At 47.4% G+C, this 23,958-nt stretch overlaps 1 protein-coding gene across 2 annotated transcripts in view; it reads left to right on the forward strand.

The window, feature by feature from the left end:
* The first annotated feature begins 15,031 nt into the window (after nucleotides 1–15,031).
* Nucleotides 15,032–23,958, forward strand: part of GNAS (GNAS complex locus) — a 53,058-nt gene continuing 44,131 nt past the window's right edge. The window contains exon 1 of one of the 2 annotated variants that reach the window (XM_044298677.1): nucleotides 15,032–16,257. In XM_044298677.1, coding sequence (XP_044154612.1) covers nucleotides 16,119–16,257 — 139 coding nt within the window. In that variant the 5' untranslated portion in view covers nucleotides 15,032–16,118. The remainder of the gene's footprint in view (nucleotides 16,258–23,958) is intronic. The other variant, XM_044298678.1, reaches the window with a different exon arrangement.

Here is a 23,958-nt window from a genome sequence, read left to right on the forward strand (position 1 = left end):
CCATGTCTTCTGGTATCTCCCTTTTCCTGGCGGGCATGGCCATCAAAGTGCATACTCCTGCAGCACCATACTGCTCACAGCTATCCCACCCATAACCCCCTGCCTTGGCTGATGCATGCCCCCATAGGGGCGTGCACACTTCCAGGCTCTTAATGCACGGGCTAATCTATCCCCAGCCTAGGACAGAGTTCCCAGGGGTATGCAGTATATGGTATCTTCCCCTATGGAAAGTGCTGGAAATGGTCTGGTGGTAGTGGACCGTGACACTTTTGCCGTGCATGCTTGTTGCTGGTGGCAACGTGCTGTTAGCTTGATTTTACACATCCCCTTTAAGGCTGGTGTTCCTTCCCATTTTGGTTTGTTTAGGGTTAAAGGAGTGTGCAAGGTGGAGCTGGGTGTGGCCTCATGGCTCTTCTTATACTGGAGTTGTGAGCCTGAGGTTATTTGTATGTCTGCCTTTGTATGAGTAGGAGCTTTGCTCCTCTCTGAATGAGTCACTTGTCCATGAGGGCCTCCTTGTGGAACATGGAGTGGGGGGAAACTCCACACCGTACAATGTAGGTTGGCGGGATATGCCACTAGGCCTGGAAGCCAGGATAAGGAAGCAGGTCACCTCCTATACATCCCTAAATACAATCCCTGACCTCCTGACTGTAGGAGCCAACCCTGATGGTGGGAGTCTAGATCTTTGTACAGAGGTGAATACTGTGGCTCCACCTTGACGAAGCTCTCAGGAGCAGTCCCAAGTCAGATCTGTTGGGTGGCACAGCGGGTCCATACCTGCCGTGTTTCAACAGTTGTGAGACATTAGCGTTGTTCTTTATGGACACATATTAACCTACCAGTTGTAGTGGGTAAGGCGTTGGAGTATTGGTACTCTAGTAATAATCCATGTTAGTGCAGGTCACTGTCAGGCTTCAGATGCTTCCCACTGATGAATCAGTGGTGAAGGCACAATGTATGTCTTGCCTAGTGTTCAGTGCTGCCTCTCTGAATGATACGGCTCACAGTGAGTCATCCGACAGTGTAAAAACTCCATTGATATAAACAGCGCAGTATAAGTAACAGCAAGGTCTTCGTAAAAAAAACAAAAAACACTCTCCCGAGTTGTATGCACAGAGAAAACTCACAAAATAATTTTCTGGCCTTTTCATTTCATTTTCATTCGCATAAAATACATTTGGTCGTGTGAATGCATCCTAACTGAAATTTTGCAGACGTTGCTGCCAGCCCATATTTGATCTGTATGTCCACATAGCAACCTTTTTTTTTCATATTTCAATTCATCAAGAATAAAGCAATATTGCAAACAGATTAAAAATATTATTTTATTTTGCATATACAAATATGTGTCTACGGCCTATGTGTCTCCATAGTTACAAACAAACCATGGGTGTAGCTTGATCCTGTAGCCATGTGCTAAAGGGTTCATGCCGAATTTTAAATGTATGCCCCATCCAAGAATCTGATCGGTGGAGTCCAACAGCTGAAACCTCTGTTGATCATGGGGGTCCTTTGTATCTTTGCATGAATGAAGCCACAGTTGAGCATGCGCGCTGCTGCTCCATACGTCTCTATGGGTCTTCTGGAGATTGCCAGGCGCTGTAATTATACAAAATATGTAATGGATCATTTGACACATTTCTAGATGTTTCTGACTAAGGCCTGATTCACACGACCATGCTCGGTCCTGGAAACATGGCATATGTCTCAGCCGCATCTCCCCTGACACTGACGGCATCATAGTACCTTTACGAGGCAGTGAGTTCCTATCTGGTTGCAGGTCTATTGTACTGTACTCACATGATGATGTGATTACAGTACAAAAGAGCCGCAATTAGATAGGAACTCACTGCTTCACAAATCAATATGATACAGTAAGTTCAGGTCAGGGGAGCCGTAGTCAGTCCAGGAGATGCGGCAGGTAAATGGGCCATTTTTTTTCTGGACCAAGTGTGGTCATGTGAATCAGGCTTAAGGTAATGTCCTCATGCTATTGGTGAACATATGCATTAAAAGGGTTTCCCGGGATTTTTATACTGATGACCTATCCTCTGATTGGTGGGGTTCCAACAACAGGGACCGCCACCGATCAGTTGTTTGAGAAGACACAGGCACTCCTATGACCACCACAGCCTTCTTGCAGCTCACCAAGCACAGCACCATACATTGTATAGCGGCTGTGCTTGGTATCGCTCTCAGCCCCATTCACTGGGGCTGAGCTGCGCCTAGGTCACGTGAACGATGAATGGGTCGTCACTGGTCTAGGAAAAGCTGGAGAAGGCTGCGGTGGTGCCTTCTCAAACAGCTGATCGGTGGGGGTGCCAGGTGTTGAACCCCCCACTAATCAGACACTGTTGAGCTATCTAGAGAATAAGTCATTAGTATTAAAGTCTCGGAAAACCCCTTTAATATTGGCCAAACACAATGACGGACATTGTATAGCCATATGCCAGTCTTGATCTCCATGCCCTGGTATGAGATGCACCTAATTTATTAGCTGCAGATGCCTCTTAACAAATTAGACGCATCTCTGCCCTGCGGTGCGCCAGAAACTGAAGCTATAACTTCCGCCAGTGGGACGCACAAAGCCCCGCCCCTTTTTCACAGCACTTCGTTAAAGTGCCGAGAAGCTTAAAAACTATGGTGCACATATAACGTGTGCCATAATTTGCTACTTTTTTCTTTTACGCCACCTTTGATAACTGTCCTCCACTGTTTTCCGTAGGACTAGACGACATTTAATGTGTGAGGGGTTTTACAGAAGATGGATTGGGCTGATAATTTTTGAACAGGCCTGATTCTTTTGTTCTCAGAGGACATAAGCAATCAGAGGTTTCTGGTTACCGATTTCTTTTGTCTGGTTACAATGTTAAAGGGGGGGGGGGGGGGGAAGATCTGCACGGATAGCTGTTGGCCAAACAAACATTCATCCGATAGCTATCTAAAGTATATGGAAAGCTTTAGGATACTGTTTTCTACCTGCCACGTCATCTGAATGGGGGTATTTCAGGAGCATTGAAATGGATTTCAGATAAATGGGACAGCCGCGTTCATTACTGATCATTGCCCTATGTCAGGGATCAGCATCCTCCGGAACTCTAGCTGTTCTGAAACTACAACTCCCAGAATCCTCCTTTCACTTCTGTGGAAGTTACAAGAACAGCTGAGTAAGCGTGCATGCTAGGAGTTGTAGTTTCACCGCAGCTGGCGTGACCCCCTGCCCTATGTAAACATGCCACTGATCAGGTACGGAAGGACGGTATAGCAAGATCTTTCAGCTCCAGCATTTTGATGGCTTCAGGAGGGGCAACAAATAAAAATAAAAAATGCATAAAGAGGTCAAGGGTGTATTTTACATATAAGCTAGATTTCACATTTGCTGGCTTTGATGCCAAGTTTGAGATGGATTTTCTAATTTAGGGTAAGAGTATCTACTGGACTATATCATTCGATTGGAATGCCAACTTGATGTTGCCTACAGCTCCAGCTTTCCGTGCGACGGCTTGGTAACAATGGCATTATGGTATTTATTTGTGCTTAGCCATAACAACACTAGTTTGGAATGAAGCACTGTTTGTTTAAGTAGGTCAGTTAATGCGGGAGTGGTTTAGGTATTTAATAGAACATTCTATATATAGCATTTGGCTTCCCTCGATGTTACCTGTGTTTTATTAGTGAGTGGCCGGGACCAACCTGCACTGTCATAGTGAATATATATCCAACATAAAACGGTGGAGACCTGCCCAGACCTGTGATATGGAGACAAGTGCAATCACATTGTGCAGAAATTCTTAACTCCTTAGGCATGATTCACACACACGTGGACCATGGTCCGCGAAAACCCGGTCTGCTGTCCTACTGAGTGCACTGTGTCATTGGTTGCTACGACGCCCAGCACTTCGTGCCGCCACCGCTGTAGAGTAATACACTCGTATAGATCATCCATGTGTGAATGAGGCCTTATTCTTGTATACTCTGGAGATTAGTCTGTCCATATCCATGCTGAAAAGTGAGTCCACTCATTACAAACAATTATACTATATTTTATACAATAGTATTGGGGCACCAACATGAGCTGGTGGGTTTCGTCTTCCATTTGCTGCTAAAACAGCTTCCAGTTTTCTAGGGAGGCTTTCTTCAAGATTTTGGAGCGTGTCTGTGGGAACTTTTGCCCATTTACCAGAAGAACATTTTTTAGGTCAGACACTGAGAGGGCCTGGCTCACAATCTCCATTCTAATTAATCCCAAAAGTGTTCAAATGGGTCGAGCTCAGGATTCTGTGTGGGCAAGTCAAGTTTTTCCACAACAAACTCACCTAACCATGCTTTTATGGACCGTGAAATGTGCATGGGGCACAGTCATGTTGGAAGAGAAAAAAAGCCTTCTCCAAACTCTTTCCACACAGTTGGAAGCATACAATTGTCCAAATGTCTTGGTATGCTGAAGTATTAAAGGGGTTTTCTGAGACTTTATAACTGATGACCAGTCCTCTGGAGAGGTCTTCAGTATCTGATCTGTGAGGATCCAACACCCGGGACCCCTGCCAATCAGCTATTTGAGAAGGCACCAGCGCTCCTGTGAGTGCCACCGCCTTCTCACAGCTTTTACTAGGTCAGTGACAACACGTTAGAAGCGGAATGGGGATGAGCGCAATACCAAGCACAGCCACTATACAATGTAAGGCACTGTGCGTGATGAGCACGGAGAAGGCCGCAGTGCCTTCTTAAACAGCTGATCGGCGGGGGTCCCAGGTGTCGGACTTCCACCGTTCAGATACTGATGACCGACCCAAATGATAGATCATCAGTTATAAAATCTTTTAAAATTATCCTTCATTGAAACTAAAGGTCTCACTGAAAACCAACCTTATTATTAACAGCATTATCCCACCTCCACCAAACTTTACGGCTGGCACTATGCAGTCAGGCAGGTAATATTCTCCTGGCATTCCCCAAAACCAAACTTGTCCATCAGACCGCCAGATAGAAAAGCATGATTCCTCACTCCACAGAACACGCTTCCACTGCTCCAGAGTCCAGTGGCGGCATGGTCTTATACTACTTCATTGGAGGCTTGGAATTGTGCTTGGTGATGTAAGGTTTGCACACAGCTACTCATCCATGGAAACCCATGCCTTGAAGCTCCTGGCACACCATTATTATGGTGATGTTAATGTCAGAGGAGGTTTGGAGCTCTGCAGTTATTAAGTTAGCAGAGTGCTAGTGAGTTTTATGCACTAAGCGTCTCAGCACTCAACAACCCCGCTCTATAACTTTATTTGCTCGCCACTTCTTGGCTGAATTGTTGTGGTTCCTAAATGCTTCCACTTCCACCTGGAATAACTAAGCGGTAGGAAATTTCACAAACTGATGTTGCATCAGTGACATCCTATTATAGTACCGTGCTTGTACCACAGCAGTTCATAGTGCCATGGATTTCACTAGGTGTTGAAATCATTCTGCAGGACTATTGGCCTATGCAGACAGGATAGCTTTTCACGGTTATTGCCAACCAGATGAAGGCATTGATATTTTCCAAACAACACATTTACCCTCTTCCCAAAGATGTTCTACAGGATTAAGATCTGGGGACTGTGAAGGCTCCAGAAGGAAGGGAAACTTGCTAAAATAAACAGCTGCCATGAAAGGGTGAACTTGTTTGGCCTCAATGCTTAGGTAAGCCCTACTGTCCAAATGTCCATCCACAGGTATCCAAAGACCAAGGGTGTGCTAAGAAAACATTCACCACATCATTACGTCACCTCTACCAGCCTGAACCACTGACACCTGACAGGAAGGGATCGATTCATGCTGCTTGTGTCAAAACTTGATTCTCCCATCAGTATGGTGTAGCAGAAATCGGGATCCATCCAAACAGGCAATGTTTCTTCACTGCTCAGTGATGCAGAGTTTGTGCTGTTTTGCCCTCTAGAGTCTTGCTTTTCTGTTTTCCTTAGACAGCAATGGCACTAACTGGTCATCTGCTGTTACAGCCCATCCATGCTAAGGAATGTCAAGTCTTGTGTTCGGACACATTCGTTGGAGCACGAGCATTGCATCCTGTTTGCCAACGATTTTTGACCTCCTCTGGCCCCTTCAGTTGACAAATTGTTTACGTCTACAGGATCCCCTTTCACTGGATGTTTTTCCTCGATTACACCATTCTCGATATACTCTTGACGCTCTTGCACAAGAAAACCCCATAGAGTTGGCAGTTCTTCTAATTCTGGCCCCAACTAGTCTAGCACTAAACCATGTCTGAAGTCACTCAAATCACTTGATTTTCCCTTTCTAACGAGGATCCATATTGAAGCTGAGGGCAGGTATCTCAAATAAAGTAGCCATTCATTGTGTCTATCTATCACATATCTATTTTTTAAACAAATATGGGATACTGGATAATTACATGATCTTCATGTTTTAGCCACATATATATCATCAAAGAATATTACACCTCTCACATGACTCGAGCGCTGCACATGTTTACCATGCAAATCTATTATACACTATACAGCCAGGTCCACAAAAATTGGGACATTGACACAAACAAGATGTGCTTTAACTGCAGACTGTCAGCTTTAATTTGAGGATATTTACATCCAAATCAGGTAAACGGTGCAGGAATTACTACAGTTTGCATATGTGCCTCCCACTTGTTAAGGAACCAAAAGTAATGGGACAGAATAATAATCATAAGTCAAACTTTCACTTTTTAATACTTGGTTGCAAATCCCTTGCAGTCAATTACAGCCTGAAGTCTGGAACGCATAGACATCACCAGACGCTGGGTCTCATCCCTGGTGATGCTCTGCCGGCCTCTACTGCAACTGTCTTCAGTTCCTGCTTGTTCTTGGGGCATTTTCCCTTCAGTTTTGTCTTCAGCAAGTGAAATGCATGCTCAATCGGGTTCAGGTCAGGTGATTGACTTGGCCATTGCATAACATTCCACTTCTTTCCCTTAAAAAACTCTTTGGTTGCTTTTGCAGTATGCTTTGGGTCATTGTCCATCTGCACTGTGAAGCGCTGTCCAATGAGTTCTGAAGCATTTGGCTGAATATGAGCAGATAATATTGCCCGAAACACTTCAGAATTCTTCCTGCTGCTTTTGTCAGCAGTCACATCATCAATAAATACAAGAGAACCAGTTCAATTGGCAGCCATACATGCCCACGCCATGACACTACCACCACCATGCTTCACTGATGAGGTGGTATGCTTAGGATCATGAGCAGTTCCTTTCCTTCTCCATACTCTTCTCTTCCCATCACTCTGGTACAAGTTGATCTTGGTCTCATCTGTCCATAGGATGTTGTTCCAGAACTGTGAAGGATTTTTTAGATGTCGTTTGGCAAACTCTAATCTGACCTTCCTGTTTTTGAGGCTAATCAATGGTTTACATCAGGCATCCTCAAACTGCGGCCCTCCAACTGTTGTAAAACTACAACTCCCACAATGCCCTGCTGTAGGCTGTTCGGCCATGCTGGGAGTTGTAGTTTTGCAACAGCTGGAGGGCCGCAGTTTGAGGATGCCTGGTTTACATCTTGTGGTGAACCCTCTGTATTCACTCTGGTGAAGTCTTCTCTTGATTGTTGACTTTGACACACATACACCTACCTCCTGGAGAGTGTTCTTGATCTGGCCAACTGTTGTGAAGGGTGTTTTCTTCACCAGGGAAAGAATTCTTTGGTCATCCACCACAGTTGTTTTCTGTGGTCTTCCGGGTCTTTTGGTGTTGCTGAGCTCACCGGTGCGTTCCTTCTTTTAAGAATGTTCCAAACAGTTGTTTTGGCCACCCCTCTGATGGGTTTGTTTAGTTTTTCCAGCCTAATGATGGCTTGCTTCACTGATAGTGACAGCTCTTTGGATCTCATCTTGAGAGTTGACAGCAACAGATTCCAAATGCAAATAGCAGACTTGAAATGAACTCTGGACCTTTTATCTGCTCATTGTAATTGGGATAATGAGGGAATAACACACACCTGGCTATGGAACAATACTTTTGGTCCCTTAACAAGTGGGAGGCACATATTCAAACTGTTGTAATTCCTACACCGTTCACCTGATTTGGATGTAAATACCCTCAAATTAAAGCTGACAGTCTGCAGTTAAAGCAAATCTTGTTCGTTTCATTTCAAATCCATTGTGGTGGTGTATAGAGCCAAAAATCTTACAATTGTGTTGATGTCCCAATATTTATGGACCTGACTGTACATAGAACACTACAACCCCCAACATGACCACACAGTAACACAAACCATTGTGTTAACTATATCTCTTTTAGGAGAACCTGTCACCATGAAATGCAGGCAGAATGTTATAGAGCAGGAGGAGCTGAGCAGGTTGATATATAGTTTTGTGGGAAAAGATTCAGTGAAATCTGTAATTTGTACATTATATCTCAGCTCTTTCTGAGCTCAATGAGGCCCATTTAGCTATAATCAGTGATTGGCAGGGTTCTCTGTATAAATGTCAGTCACTGATAAGACGTCCCTGTGTACAACTGACGTCAGAAACAGCAGAAAATTAAATGTATAAATTACAAGTTTTACTGACTCTTTTACCTACAAAACTATATATCAATCTACTCAGCTCCTCCTGCTCTATAATATAAAGCATGCAGATTGCATAGCATTTCAGGGTGACAGGTTCTCTTTAAAAGGAGTTTTACTAGATGTTTTCCAACACAAGGGACCTCGCTGATAAGCTGGTTGAGAAGGCAGCGGCGCTCACAGAAGAGCTGCAGCCTTCTCCTGCTTTCCCTAGGCCAAGTGATGACACGTTCATCGGTCACATGGCCTAGGATCAGCTCAACCCCATAGAAGTGAATGGGGCAGAGCTGCAATATCAAGAACAGCCACTATACAATGTACGGCGCTGTGGTTGGTGAGAAGTCAGTGGAGCTACTCTGAGCACTGGTGTCTTCTCAAACAGCTGATCAGCGGGGGTCCTGGGTGTGGGACCCCACCGATCAGAGGACAGATCATCAGTATATAAGTCTCGGAAAACCCTGTTCATTGCTATAAAATACCTCACTACACATATACACCAAGGATGGCATCTGTGAACCCTTAGTCATAGGCGGCATGTATAACCCTCAGTCAGTGTGTATGAAGGTGCTGGCTTCAAGGCTACACTGTCATATAAATAATTGTTCCCTTGCTCCGTCCTGATAGCGCTCGGTGTCCACTGCAGATAAATGGCTCCGGCAGTCTAAACACTGCATAGAGATTAAAAACAACAGTAACACAGACCAAATACTTCCAGCCTCTTAGACCAAAGAGACCTCTAACACACAGGGGGGTCATGTACTGCAAGTGAAATGTCATTGGGGTTCACAGCCCATATAGTCAAAGGTTAGGAAACACCCAAATATCTATAAAGATGCTTAAAGGGCTTGTCTGGATTCAGAGCTGAACCCGGACATATCCCTATCTTCACCCCTCGGATGCTCTGCCTTGCCCTGCGCTGAATTCCCGGTGATGTCACCAGCTCTGTTGGGTAGGCTTTAGCACTTCCCTAGGCGTTGTACAGGCTAGGGCAGCGCTAAAGCCCGCCCCATTAGTGCCATTGACGTCACCGGGCTCACTGCTGGGCGGAGGCCTCCGCCAAGCAGTCCCTATGGAGAGCCCGGAGCTCTGAACCCCAACAACAATTTTAAAGTGATTGTGCCAAGTATGAAAGTTGTCCCCTGTCCACAGGGACCACTGGAAACCCCACCAATCCTGGAAACGGGGGTCCCATGTGTCAGACCTCCACCGATCAGTTAGTTAACCCCTATCCTGTTGCTCAACCCTTTTAAAGGGTATCTTTAGCCTTGATTACAAAGTATCATATGGTGTATACAGCTATTGCACAAATCATTGTGTTTCCATGGTTACAGAGTGAAAACATTTTCTGTCCCCTCTTTTTTTTTTTACCTAAGACAGTAGAGGAAGATAGAAATGAATAAGGAGGACATAGACATTAGATTAAAGGGCATCTGTCAACAGATTTGTACCTATGACAATGGCTGACTTGTTGGCAGCTGAAGGCATCTGTGTTGGTCCCATGTTCATATGTGCCTGCATTGCTGAGAAAAATGATGTTTTAGTATATGCAAATGAGCTTCTAGGAGCAACAAGGGCGTTGCCATTACACCTTTAAGCTCTGTGCTCTCTGCCGCGCCCTCTGCACTTTGACAGGGCAAGGAGTGATTACGTTAACACTGCCTGGCCCTGGGGTACATTGACATCATCAACGAATGCACTGCAAGTATCTGCTCTGCTTAGAAACCAGCAGCATATACTCTGCGCATGCGCTAATACTCGGAGGAACAGCACAAGAGCACAAACACATGGTCAGGCAAGATGTCTGGCCCCACCAATCAATGGTGGTGATGAACTGGTGCTCTGAGGGCTTGGGCCATCCCCTTGGTGCTCCAACAACCTTATTTTCATATAAAGCAGGGGTGCACAACCTTTTCTGGTTGGGGGCCACGTTGTGAGCCTGAACCAATTCCAAGGGCCGAAAATAAGACTTAAAGGGGTATTACCAACTGAAATACTATTTTTATGGCATATTGAACATACAGTATGTATCATAAATGTCTAGTTACACTTCCAGGACTCTCATCTAATGGGAAAATACATGAAAGATACATGTGAGCAGCCACAAGACATAGACATACATGTCTGTTACCAGATGGTTGGGGGCCGCACAGAATGGTATTGAGGGCCGCATGTGGCCCCCGGGCCGCAGGTTGTGCACCCCTGATATAAAGCAAAAGTAAATTTTCTTGGGAAAGAGAAAACGCTGCAACATAAAGGCTCATTCACACGACCATAAGCCATCTGTGTCCGTATTGCAGACTACAAATGGCAGTTCTGTAATATATGGGCACTGGCCGTGTGAATTCCGTATCACGATACAGGCCCATTGACTTGAATGAGTCCGCAATCTGCAAGATACAGAGCTTAGCAGAGGCACAGATCAGAAGCCCATGAAAGTGTTTCCATGAGCTTTCAGGTGCTTCCGTACTGCAAAAGATAGGACATGTCCTATCTTTTACCGTATGTTGTGGATTGCGGACCCATTCAAGTCAATGGGTCTACGTCGCAATACGGGATTCACATGGCCAAGGCATTGCGGTCTGCTATTTCCTGTGCGCAGCACACGCACGGATGGCTTACGTTCATGTGAATGAGGCCTAAATAATGTATTAGAATCAGCAGGGTCAACCCTACCAGGCAATATGCCTGGTTGAATAGAGTTGACCCTGCTGATAGACACTCTATAAAAGGAACCTGTCATCAACTTTATGGTGACCTCACTGAGGGCAGCATAAAATAGTGGTAGAAAGGCTGATTTCCGCGGTGTGTCACACATGAGCTAAAAATAAGAGGTTGCTGAGAACCAGCATCATAATCATTGCAGCCCAGGCCTTGAAAAGAGTCCAATCTACCTGAGAAGAGTCCTGGTTATTCCTAATCTCCTGCTCTCCTCGTCCATCTGCTGGTGATTGGCAGTTCTCTCCTAGAGAGAAAGGGAGGAAACTAGGTAGAAGACTGTCAGCCATCAGGTGGGCAGGAGAGCAGGAATTCCTGAATAACCAGGACTCTTCTCAGGTGGCCGTGACTCTTTTCCAGGCCCAGTCTGCGATGATTGTGAGGTTGGTTCTCGGCAACCACTTACTTTTACCTTATAAATGACAGACCCCTGACATCGTCTCACCTGTCTCTACTTTATACTGCTGTTAGTATGGGCAGCATAAAGTTGATGACAGGTTCCGTTTAAGGCAACTTCCCCTATGCGCTTGAGCAATAACGTTCCTAGCTTGCCTAGTCCCTTTGAAGGTGTATAATGTTCTCTGATCTTCCATGCCTGACCTCTGCCTGCTGACCAAGTTAAACCTGTTCCCCCCCCCCGATCTCTGCCTATTTATTGTATTTACAATGTGACGCCTGCCCTGACCCTTGGCCTGTTCTACCAAACACTGTCTGCTGTCCTGATTTTGGCTTGTCCACTGACTATGATTCTGACTATCCCCTTTGATACTACTCCCTGCTGTCTACTCCACGAGGTATCAGCCTGGTGGATCCCCTGCAGCAAAGATCAGATCCCTTTATAGGGTGGTAAAAACAAGGAGGGGTTCATTGAGATAGGTCCTTAGGAATAGACCTAAGCCAAATCCGTTCAGTGATACAGTGGGTCCACATCCGCTGCATTACACCCCACTATTGGTATCTATGTAGGAAGTACTGCAGTACTGTTTGAAGAGAGTAAGGCCCCTTTTTTGGACGGAGAAAATACCGCAGCATGCTGCAGTTTTCTCTCCGGCCAGAAATACTGATCACTTGCCGGAATGCCGGATCCGGCATTCATTTACATTGAAGTGTATTAGTAGATCCGGCATTAAGTGTTCCGGAAAAACGGATCCGGCTTTCAGATATGCACAAACTTTTAAAAATGCAAAAAAAATGTATACCGGATCAGTTTTTCCGGATGACACCGGAAAGACGGATCCGGTATTTCAATGCATTTGTCAGACGGATCCACATCTGGATCCGTCCGACAAATGCTATCAGTTTGCGTCCGTATTGCCGGATCTGGCAGCCAGTTCCATCGCTGCAAGTGTGAAAGTACCCTTAGGCCTCTTTCACATGGGCGCTCCGGATGAGTCGCGTGTGCACTGCGGGAAAACCGCACAAGTAGGCACGCAATTGTAGTCAGTTTTGAGTGCGATTGAGTTCCGATGTTCAGCTTTTATCACGCTCGTGGTAAAAAACTGAATGTGGTACCCAGACCTGAACCTCTTCACAGAAGTTCGGGCTTGGGATCGGCGTTCAGTTGATTTTTATTATTTTCCCTTATAACATGGTTAGAAGGAAAATAATAGCATTCTTAATACAGAATGCATAGTACAATAGGGCTGGAGGGGTTAAAAAAAAATTAACTCACCTTAATCCACTTGATCGCGCAGCCGGCATCGTCTTCTTGCTTCTTCTTCCAGGACCTGCAAAACGACCTGTGATGATGTCAGCGCAGGTCCTGCTGAATGAAGATAGAAGGACCATGTGGTGAGCGCGATTACATCAAAGGTCCTTTTGCAGGTCCTGAAAGAGGACAATGCCGGCTGCGCGAGCAAGTGGATGAGGTGAGTTAATTTATTTTTTAACCCCTCAATTGACATTTTAGTAAGCATTCTGTATTACGAATGCTATTATTTTCCCTTATAACCATGGTATAATAAAAAATAATACAGTGAATTAATTTTTATCAATTTACTTACATCATCTCTTAGCAACCATGCGTGAAAATCGCATTGCATCCGCACTTGCTTGCGGATGCTTGCGATTTTCACGCAGGCCCATTCATTTGTATGGGGCCTGCGTTGCGTGAAAAATGAAAAACATAGAACATGCTGCGATTTTCACGGAATGCACAAATGATGTGTGAAAATCACTGCTCATCTGAACAGCCCCATTGAAGTGAATGGGTCCGGATTCAGTGCGGGTGCAATGCGTTACCCTCACGCATTGCACCCGCGCAGAATTCTCGCCCGTGTGAAAACGCATTGCACCCGCAAGGGAAAAACTGAACGCAATTGCAGACAAAACTTGCTTGCAAAATGGTGCGAGTTTGACTGAACGCATCCGCAGCCAATCCGTCACGCTGGTGTGAAAGAGGCCTAACGTATTAGTATCCTCTCCTCCATGGCAGTCTGCTCTGCTATGAAGGTCCCTGGAAAGTTCTGCATGTGATTCCCCGCTCAGATCAGCCGCCATCCACTGGGATCATCTAGATGTGATCTGTTATTGTTTTCAGACCTGGGCACAGTCTCCTCCCGAATGCCCTCGAACACAAATCCCATAGATGCTGATGTATGTGCGGCCGTGATGCCGCTTTGCTGAGGAAATCCCTTGGCAGTAAGTGGCTTCCGTCCGATGGGACATGAATGATACACCTGGTGGTTGCCTCATTTCACTTAGCGTTCCTCTACTGAACCTATTTACCTGCCAGCCCCGGCAGAGGCTCCCCAGGGGGCTCGTTAATCTGTTGGCTAATTGATTCCTTCGGATGAGCCTGCAGTGAGTTCCTGGGGCTGTTTGGCAGCCATTAAGCCTTGTTGGGCATTGAATGGATTCAGCCATAGTATATGTTTTATGGTAACCAACCTGGCTTCCACAGTGCCCATGTATCTGTGCCACCATAGAGCCTTGTGAAGGAGCCAGCAGCAGTGGTGCACACAGTGCCTATGTATCTGTGCCACCATACAGAGCCATGTGAAGGTGCCAGCAGCAGTGGTGCACACAGTGCCTATGTATCTGTGCCACCATAGAGCCATGTGAAGGTGCCAGCAGCAGTGGTGTACCCAGTGCCTATGCATCTGTGCCACCATACAGAGCCATGTGAAGGTGCCAGCAGTAGTAGTGCACCCAGTGCCACCATACAAAGCCATGTGAAGGTGCCAGCAGTAGAGGGCCTGTGCATACTGCTTTGTCTTTCCATGGGTTCTCCATCCCAATCAGCGGAGACAGGCTGGTCGCTCGGAACATTCTGTCGGACAACCCTACAGGGGACATTTATGAAAACCGATGCTAAAGAAAACTAGCAACCAATCAGGTTCTTCTATTCATGATCCCAAGGAGCTTTCAAAAATGAAAGTTGGAATCGGATTGGTTGCTATGTGCTGGTCCTTCTTAGCACCAATTTTGATAAATGTCCCTCAGTATTATAGTTCAAGGAAGTGTTTCCATAGCAACTGACAGCAATCTCCATGGGCACTGACCACTGGGCAGCAGTCAGACCACCCTCAGACATGGTCACTTCATGTCTCCACGCCTGGTAAGGACATCAGTGGCACTGCTGTCAGCCCTGACAGGGCAGGGGGGGTCCCCAGGAGGAGATGATGGGAGTCCTACTGATGTAGCACAGGCTGCTGCAGGGGCGCAGGTGGTCAGTGGGTGACCCTATGGGGCGGGCCATACACGTCGGAGCGCAGGGCTCGGTTTGAAGAGGGCGCCAGCCGGAGCTCGGGCCCTGACGTCCCTCATCATGTGAATCGCAGCAGTTTCCCAGAGTGCAGTGTGAGCTTTGCCCCACCCCGTGTCTCAGCCCTCATTTCCAAGCCGTGAGAAATAAGCAAAATACTGCAAGGAGCAGCAGCAGCAGCAGCCGCGGCGGCGGTACCCCTCCTTCCTGCCTTCACCACCCAGGGACCGGGGCACCCCAACATCCCCCCCCGCCCCCAGGGACACCAGCCGGGGGGGCGGAGGACAAGGCCATCCACAGCAAGAAGAAGAAGGGGGGTCCTGCACCAGATCGGAAACCATTCCCGGAGACACCCCAACAATCAGGATTATACCATCTAACGCCCCCCCCCCCCCCCTTTGGATTATTCTACAGGACCTCATCTCAGGAGGGGGGTGCTGTGTGCCCCCTGTGACCCGGAGAACCCCCGCTCCTGACTCTCTTCCTCCTCTCTCATGGTCACTGGGCCCGGAGACGTATTACCGGGGCTCCTCGGTCTGGGGGTCCCTGTTCAGGAGAATTAACTCATTCAGCGCCAGCAGGCCACCCCCACGCTCTAGTTACCTGGCCGCGCCCCCTACCGGTGACATTGCGGGCTGCCCCCTCCCCCCTTCCCTGTTCCTCTGATCAATATCGGGGTGCTGCCCCCCCTTTTGCCCGTGCGCCCCACCGTGCGGGCAGACACCGAGAGGAGGAGATACCGGGCCACCATTTTAAGACAGGAAGAAGCTGGAGTGGGGCAGGCAGCCTGACACCCCCACCTCCTGCCTCTATTAGGGGGCCCGCCGCTGCAAATGGTTAATTTGGGGGCGTGTGACCCCCGCACAGCTGTCATTGATGAGTGCCAATTACCGGGCTGATTAGCGGCCTGCTTTATAGGCTCCGGGGCGGGGGGGAGACAGAGGCCGCTCCTGCTGCTGCTGGTCGGGTTTGTCGCGGTGTTTTATCGGGGGGAGGGGAAGAAAGCTTCAGTTTTTTTATTTTACCGTCTGCCGCTCTCGGAGTTCGGAAGGGGAGGCCGCGGCCTACTTGTTTGTTTTGCCTCCTCCGTCCGGAGCGGGTTTTCCTGAGCGCGTAGGCTGGCCCGCGGTCAGTGACTGAGGAGGATGGGCTGCCTGGGGAACAGCAAGACGGAGGACCAGCGCAATGAGGAGAAGGCGCAGCGGGAGGCCAACAAGAAGATCGACAAGCAGCTGCAGAAGGACAAGCAGGTGTACCGGGCCACGCACAGGCTGCTGCTGCTGGGTGAGAGGCAGGGTGGGGCCCCGGGGGCCACAGGGCTCAGCCTAGCCCATGGGACTGGGAAGGAAGGATCAGGCATGTGGAAATCCAACCTGCCCCATCCTTCTCTCCCCCACCTCCAGGGTCGGAGTGCCCCCATAAACGGCTCCGCTAACTTGTCTGTGGCGCCGTGTTCTTGACACTTTTCTCAGTCAGCCCCCCCCCCCCCCCCCCTTATTTGGTTTGTTACTATGGAGGTGCACACGACCGGTCCGCAAAGTACAGGTAACGGTCGTGTGCGTCCCACAGTTTCCGTAGGGCTCCGTTTTCAAAATGCCTATTGTCCGCAAAATGGACGAGACTAAGGCTTTTTTTTTTTTTTTTTTTTCGTTGGGTGGACATACGGATAGCACACGGTGTGCTGTCCGTTTTTTTTTTTTTTTTGCAGCCCCATTGAAGTCAATGGGTCGCGTCCAATCCACAAAAAAAAAAAATCTGGCCATGAGGCCCAAGTCTGAGATCTATCTATGTACTGCAAACGCCTGATCGCTGGCACTGGAGCGGTGAGCCGGGGGTGCCCATCACTTGCTTCTGGTGGCGATATTGGGGCGGTTTCCATTCCTCCCATAGACCCCTGTAAAGCTGGCCGAACCTGGCGTTTGCTATGGGATCAGCCCACCGTCTAATGTATATAGAGGCCTCCCCAGGTGAGAAGGATTGGGCATGTTGGATTTCAACATGTGCAATCCTTCTGTTCTCGGGTAGACAAGGTACAGGTGTCTAGCAGCAGCTTATGCCCCTCTACCCCTTCAGGGCGTATACATGTGTATGGCGGATCAGAGGAGGTGGCAGGCACCTGATTGAGTGTATATGGCGGCTTTATTCTGTGGGGTTCCCAGTGATCAGACATTTCTAGCAAACTGGTCGAGACCCTGAGTTGCCGTAATGCTTTACTTTATTGTTAGGTGAGGGGTAGGTGTTCTGTGTGTTTCATAGGTGTCTGACACCAAAAGAGGAGCGGTCGCCCCTAGCAACCAGTCGCATAGTAGCTCTTGGCGGCTACAAGAAGTGACCTGATTGCTGTGGGCACCTTCACCAATTTTCATATACTGTAGATGATCAGTATTTGGTGCTGGTTTCGCTTCCATACGGTATGAACAGTGCCTTCTAGATGCGTCATTGTCCCGGAGTTGTCGGGTCACACTGACTGCTTAGTACATTGCTAGGCCGAATGTTGCTTCCGCTGCAGTGATTTGCGCCACTACTTAGCCACAAGCATACCTGGCTAAGGGTACTTTCACACTTGCGTTAGAACCTGGCAATCCTTATGCTCAACCTGCGGCCCTCCAGCTGTTGTAAAACTGCAAATCCCATCATGCTCTGCTGTAGGCTAATAGCTGTAGGTTGTCCGGGCATGCTGGGAGTTGTAGTTTTACAACAGCTAGAGAGCCAGAGCTTGAGCATACCTGCGTTAGACTTATGCATTTAAATACCGGATCCATCTATCTGGAATAACTGATCCGGTATTACATTTTTTTTCCACGCTAGAAAGAACTGTGCTTGTGCAGACCAGAAAACGGTCCAGCGATGTGGCCATTTCCGGAACACTTGGTACCGGATCCGGCATTAATACATTTCAATGGAAATTAATCACGGATCCGGCAAGTGCAGTAGTGTTCTGGGATTTTGGCCATAAAAAAATACCGCAGCAAGCATTTCTTGGTCTGCTCTGTGTACATTGGGTCAACTGTATGAGCAGGCTGTGAAGTAAATTGAAAAAACGGCAAAGTGGTTCCAGTGCTAAATTAGGGCTGCACCCCTGTGCAGGGAGAGACTGATCATAGAGTAGTGTCATATCTGAGCCCTCTGCCATCATCTTATCTGACTAGAACTTCTTACTTGTATCTTGGTGCTGAAGGGCTAGGGCCGTGTAGGACGGCAGTATGGCTGCCACCGTGTGCTGACGCTATTTATTTTATTTTTTTGGGCCACCTCGCAGCAGCATCACCACCCAAACTATCTGAGGAACTAAGCAAAACTGTTTTGGCATGTGCTGCTGGAGCCTCTTTTCTTTCTTGCAGTGTATTTAATTGTCACTAAAGCCCAATATCCTGAATCCGGACCCCCTCTCTCGCAGTCCTGGCCCCAGCTGTAATGGAGTATTGGGCTGCCATAGCTATTGAACTGAGCCGGTCAGCAAGGCCCCCCCCCCCCCCAATCAGCACATCACTGACATAGAATGCAAAGACAGAAGTAGAGATTTTGGGCCCTGTAGAGGGGCCGGGAATAGGGACATTGGGCCAGTATTAAGAGTTTAAAGCTGCCATGTGTGATGCCACAGTATCTGCCCATATGACTTGTATGTAGTGTTAGAGCAGGGTTCTCCTTTGTATGATGCATCTGTAATTCTCAGTTGTCTCTGAGCTGGTGTGTTTAGCCTAGCTGTTCATGTCTGTCCATAGACTCCACGTGGAGACGGGAGATTCTGCTTTCTAACCCTCTCTTGTTTACTCAGGAGCACCATAGGGGACACTTTAGAGAAGTGCTGAGCAGTATAGATGTGAATAAAGCACTTCTGGTGAGAGAAAACATTTACTATTAGCTGCTCCTGCCTGTGTTGTATGTCTCTCTGCATCTCTCGCTGCAACTCCCATTTCCCCCTCCCCTCTCCATAGACTTCTATGGGATGATGTAATCTTGATTATTCAGTGAGCAGTCTTGGTCTCAAAGACATATTTCTCACAAATTTTAGAGAGAAAGCTAGCTAAAGCTACCTTCACATCTGCATATTTCATTCAGGCAGGCTGTTCTGGAATGAACCGCATCCGGCATGTCCGCCGGCCCCATTAAAGTATAATAACATCCGGCTGACCAGCGGAGAACCCGCCAGACCGAAATCGCTGCATGCGGCAGTTTGTGTCCGGACGATCCTCTGCTTGCCTGCCGATACAGGATGCTGCAGATGTGAAGGTGGCCTTAGGAAAATTTTGGGGTGGAGGTAGCTGATAACTGGAGAAGGTGTTCTTCTCTGATAGGATATGTTACGTGGTTTCTTATATTCACCTGTATTATTAATTTATAGAGTTGTGAGGAAAGTATAGAGATCATTTAAAGGTTTCCCCAGAGAAAATCCCTTTAACCCTACATCTTCCTGTAAGTGCAGTTGGGCTGCTGAGGAATTGGATGTTTTTCCTGGCTTGCCATGGTGAATCCATCCTGTTGGACCTTCTCTCTCCTGATTACCTTAAAACCTACCAGATCTATCATCTGATGTCTTATAGCTGACCATCATTGGACAGCTTTTATGACCCCACCGGATAGGAGATGACGATCTCCTCATTGGGGGTCCGACTACTGGCACCCTCACTGATGTCGAAAACTCTGGTCCTGCTCCCCCATCTGAATAAAGCAGCAGGTCCAGCATTGTAGTCCACTGTCGTCCGCAGTGCCACAGAGAATGAATGGGGTAGTATCATTCATGCTCGACCTGCCACGCTATTCAGATGGGGCAACAGGCCACCCACCCTCTGCTATCCTCTTTCCTGCGTAAAGGGATTTTCCAGACTCGCAATAGCCTCAGGATAGGCCATCAACATTGGGGTCATTTCATCCACCAAAACAGACAAGGAGGCCGTCAGTGTCTGGCTATGGTAGTCGAGCAGTCTGCTCATCTGCTGCAGCAGAATACCCTAAGGGTACGACCACACAGGGTGGCTGTTGCGCTTGCAGTGTAACTGGGAAGCAGCGGGCACTGTTTAGTCGGTGTGCATTGTTAATTGCCCCGCAGTATTGCACATTAACACTGCCGACCGACTAAACAGTATCAGTTCATTAGTTTAAAAGGGTCTTCTGGTTTTGGATAGGTCATCAATATGTAATTGGTGGGGGTCTGACAACCGCGACCTGCGCCAATCTCCTCTGAGAAGGCACCTGTGCTTACAGTAGCACCGCAGCCTTCTTGCAGCTTTACGATCATCGGTCACGTGGCCTAGGAGCAGCTCAGCCCTATTGAAGTGAATGGGGCCGAGCGCGATACCAAGCACAGCCACTATACACTGTACGGCGCTGTGCTTGGTGGGCACGGAGAAGGCCACGGCTACTGTGAGGGTCGGTGTCTTCTCAAACTTCTGATCGCTGAGGGTCCCAGGAAGGTCATCGCAAAAAATAAAAATCCCATAATGATCCTTTAATTAGGTCCATGCGGCCCTCAACTGAAGCGCGGCTGTGTCCTGTAGCTGTACACTAACGCTGATGTGAACCTAGCCTTACCAATTCTGACATAATGAGACATGGAAGACTTCGGAACACAGATTAGTATATATATATCATTGGCTCACTTTTGCTAATCCATGCTTGGGAAACGTGTAATTTGGTGTATTTTTGGCGTGATTTGGCACATCCAGCTTACAGAAATGCTTGTCAAGGGGTGCAGCTTAACGGAAAGGGGGCCAGCGCTGTACTCCGATTAACATGACGGCTCCCGGGATCAGCTGATCGGCGGGGGTGCAGGAACTCTGACCCCATCCATGTGATAATGATGATCGATCCCGAGCATAGGTCATCATTATCTTTTCCAAGATAGCCCCTTTAATGCGTAGGACAGGGCACAGTGGATTTAGGTTTTTACGCAGCGTAGGGAGTGTCTTAAACACCCATGCAGCCTAGCCATCTGTGCTTCAGCTAGAAGGTTAGCCTTACGTTAATGTCCTGTGCGTTTCCATTATCGTCCTGCCTTGTCCTCCATAAAGAGCCACAAAACCTCCACACCCTGAGCATTTCTAAGGCTACTTTCACACTCTCGTTTTGGACGGATCACTCATGGATCTGCAAAAAACGGATCCGTTACAATGCATCCGTCATGAACGGATCCAGTTGTATTTTCTGTAACATAGCCAAGACGGATCAGTCATGAACTCCATTGAAAGTCAATGGGGGACGGATCTGTTTTCTATTGTGTCAGAGAAAACGGATCCGTCCCCATTGACTTACATTGTGTGCCAGGACGGATCCGTTTGGCTCAGTTTCGTCAGATGGACACCAAAATACTGCAAGCAGCGTTTTGGTGTCCGCCTCCAGAGCAGAATGGAGACAGAACGGAGGCAAACTGATGCATTCTGAGCGGATCCTTTTCTATTCAGAACGCATTAGGGCAAAACTGATCCGTTTTGGACCGCTTGTGAGATCCCTGAACGGATCTCGCAAACTGAAAGCCAAAACGGCAGTGTGAAAGTAGCCTTATGTGTTTAGGACCATTGAGGAGAAGGGATCTCGGGAGCCGGTGTGTCTGCAGGTTTGATACGGACTGTCTACAGTGCGGCCACTAAATCTGGGTTTTAGGCTTATGGTCTGTTCACACATGCACAGTGGTCTGAGGCTTTTTATATAAGGGTCACATATGAGGGATGTCCCGCTCCCAAGAGAATAGCGTGTGGACCCAAAGCTCGGATCTTAAGACGTGTCCACACCCTGGAGAAATGTGGAAGACGAGGAGGTGGATCCAACGAGTAAAGTCATAGCTTCTTCATTAACTGTTCACATTAAGAGAAGCACATAATGATCTGGGTTGAAGTGTTTCAACAGCAGTCTAACGCGTAGACATTTTGGGGCTCATTTATCAAACTGGTGTAAAGTAGAACTTGCTTAGTTGCCCGTAGCAACCAATCAGTGCCCATCTTTTATTTTTGGGAAAATGAAAGGCGGAATCTGGTTGCTATGGGCAGCTAAGCCAGTTCTACTTTACACTGGTTTGATAAATGACCCCAAAATGTCTGCTTTGGGCCACTTGCGGTTAAAACGTGTCAGACCAGATGATGTGTTTTTAATTTTTTATTTTTTATATTTAGTCTGTTGTCAATAAAGAATATACGATTTTACTCGCTGCATCCACCCCCTCCTCGTTCACATTCTTAAATAAGGGCACCTGCATGCAGTGCGGGTTTGTATGCCGAAAATCCCGTATGTGATAAAACCCGCGCATAGATCTGCACGGTTTATTGCCATTTTTAGTGCAGGTTTTCATCCCCATTGAAGTCTGTGGAAAACAAATCTACACAAAAGGGGGGGGGGGGGGGGGATTTAATTCCCTTTACGCCCAAAAAGGGTGAGACTTGTCGTATCTCCCCTTCTTCGCCGTCCCTGACACTTTTCTCTAAAGGGGTTGTGGCCAGACAGCGACAAATTTATATTCATTTGTGCCAGTTTTCAGGTGCAAATGAAGCTCGGAGCGGTCATAGATTTCTGCTTAGGCGCACGGACTTTAGGAGGATGCACCGAATGCAGAAAGCGGCAGTTTTGATAAATCTCACCCCAAGGTGTGGAATCGCACAAGACATTGACACGGTCAGCTTGAGGTTTTGCTGGGACTGTATTACGCTCATGTAAATCCGCGCAGAAAAATCACACTTCTAATCTGCACCGTGTGCAGGTGCCCTAAGAGTTGGTGGGGAAAAATGTAGACTTCTATGATCAAGACTAAAGTCCAACTTTTTCCTTATGTAATCACTGAAGTGATGTCGTATACAGGAAAAAATTGTAGGACCGTTCGGTTCGCCTTTGGCCGCTGCCCTGGCTTTAGGTGCAGGGACCAGACGAGCAAGTTCTGCAGTCCCAGGATCCTCTTACAGACAGCAGACCCCTAGTGCATAAAGATTCCCTATGAGGGTCTAAGGGGGTCGTAGGCCAAACCGGGGTTGTTTGGGCAGCAAGCACAAGGATTACTGTAAGCTGCAGTCAGATGATTGGGACATTTGCAGAAGTCTGCCATGTATGAACCACCGTGATGCGTACAGCCATGGTCGCAGTCCGGAGCTGCGGTGCAAAACGGAGGCAAGAAGTTTCTTTCCGTGCCTCTGCACTGCAAAAAAAGGAACACATTTTCAATTTTTTTGCAGTGCAGACGGATCATGGACCCATTGAAGTTCTGTGGGTTTTGATCCGTCCCGGCCGCCGCACGGACGCAAATTGAAGTCCCTAATGCACGGAATGGTTGCACAACAGGCCTTGGGCTACTTTTACATATGCAGTTTTCTGCATATCCAGATCTCAAAACCAGAGGAAAATGCTTTTGTGACCATTCATTGTCAATGGGGACAAAACTGACCAAACCGGAACGGAGTGCACCAGAATGCATTCCGTTCCGGTTTGTTTATATTCCGTGACCGGACACAAAACCACAGTTTGCAGCAGTTGTGTGTTTGGTCACAGAATACAACAAACCCCAACGGAACTAGCTTCATCCGGCACTAAAAGCAATGTAAAGTCAATGGTGCCGGATCAGTTTTTTTTTTTTGTTTTGTTTTTTTCGGACAGAAAAAAACGGATCTGGCGCCCATTGACTTACAATTAGTGTTAGTGCCTTAGTTTGTTCACTCTCAATTTAATAACTGCATCCAAACAGAACGGATGCAGTTGGTTGTAATTAGATCAAACTGAAGTGTTGTCCGCTGCCGGATCTCAAAACCGGATAAGTGAAAGTAGCCCAAGGCCACCTGCACACAATGCAGATTACATGCGTTTATTCCAAGCAGATTTTCGTGCTGAAGTCCCAGCAAAGTAAATGAGATTTACCAAATTAACATGCGGAAATTTGCCTGCCATGAGGATTTTAAAATCTGCAGCATGTCAATTGTTTGATGCTGCACCTTGGTGGTGGTCCCCAAAGACTTCTCCACTTTGGTTCGTGAATAAAAAATGCACCCCAAAAAACAGACACAAGTGATAGTTTGG

The sequence above is a fragment of the Bufo gargarizans genome, chromosome 6 (genome assembly GCF_014858855.1).
Source record: "Bufo gargarizans isolate SCDJY-AF-19 chromosome 6, ASM1485885v1, whole genome shotgun sequence".
NCBI lineage: Eukaryota > Metazoa > Chordata > Amphibia > Anura > Bufonidae > Bufo > Bufo gargarizans.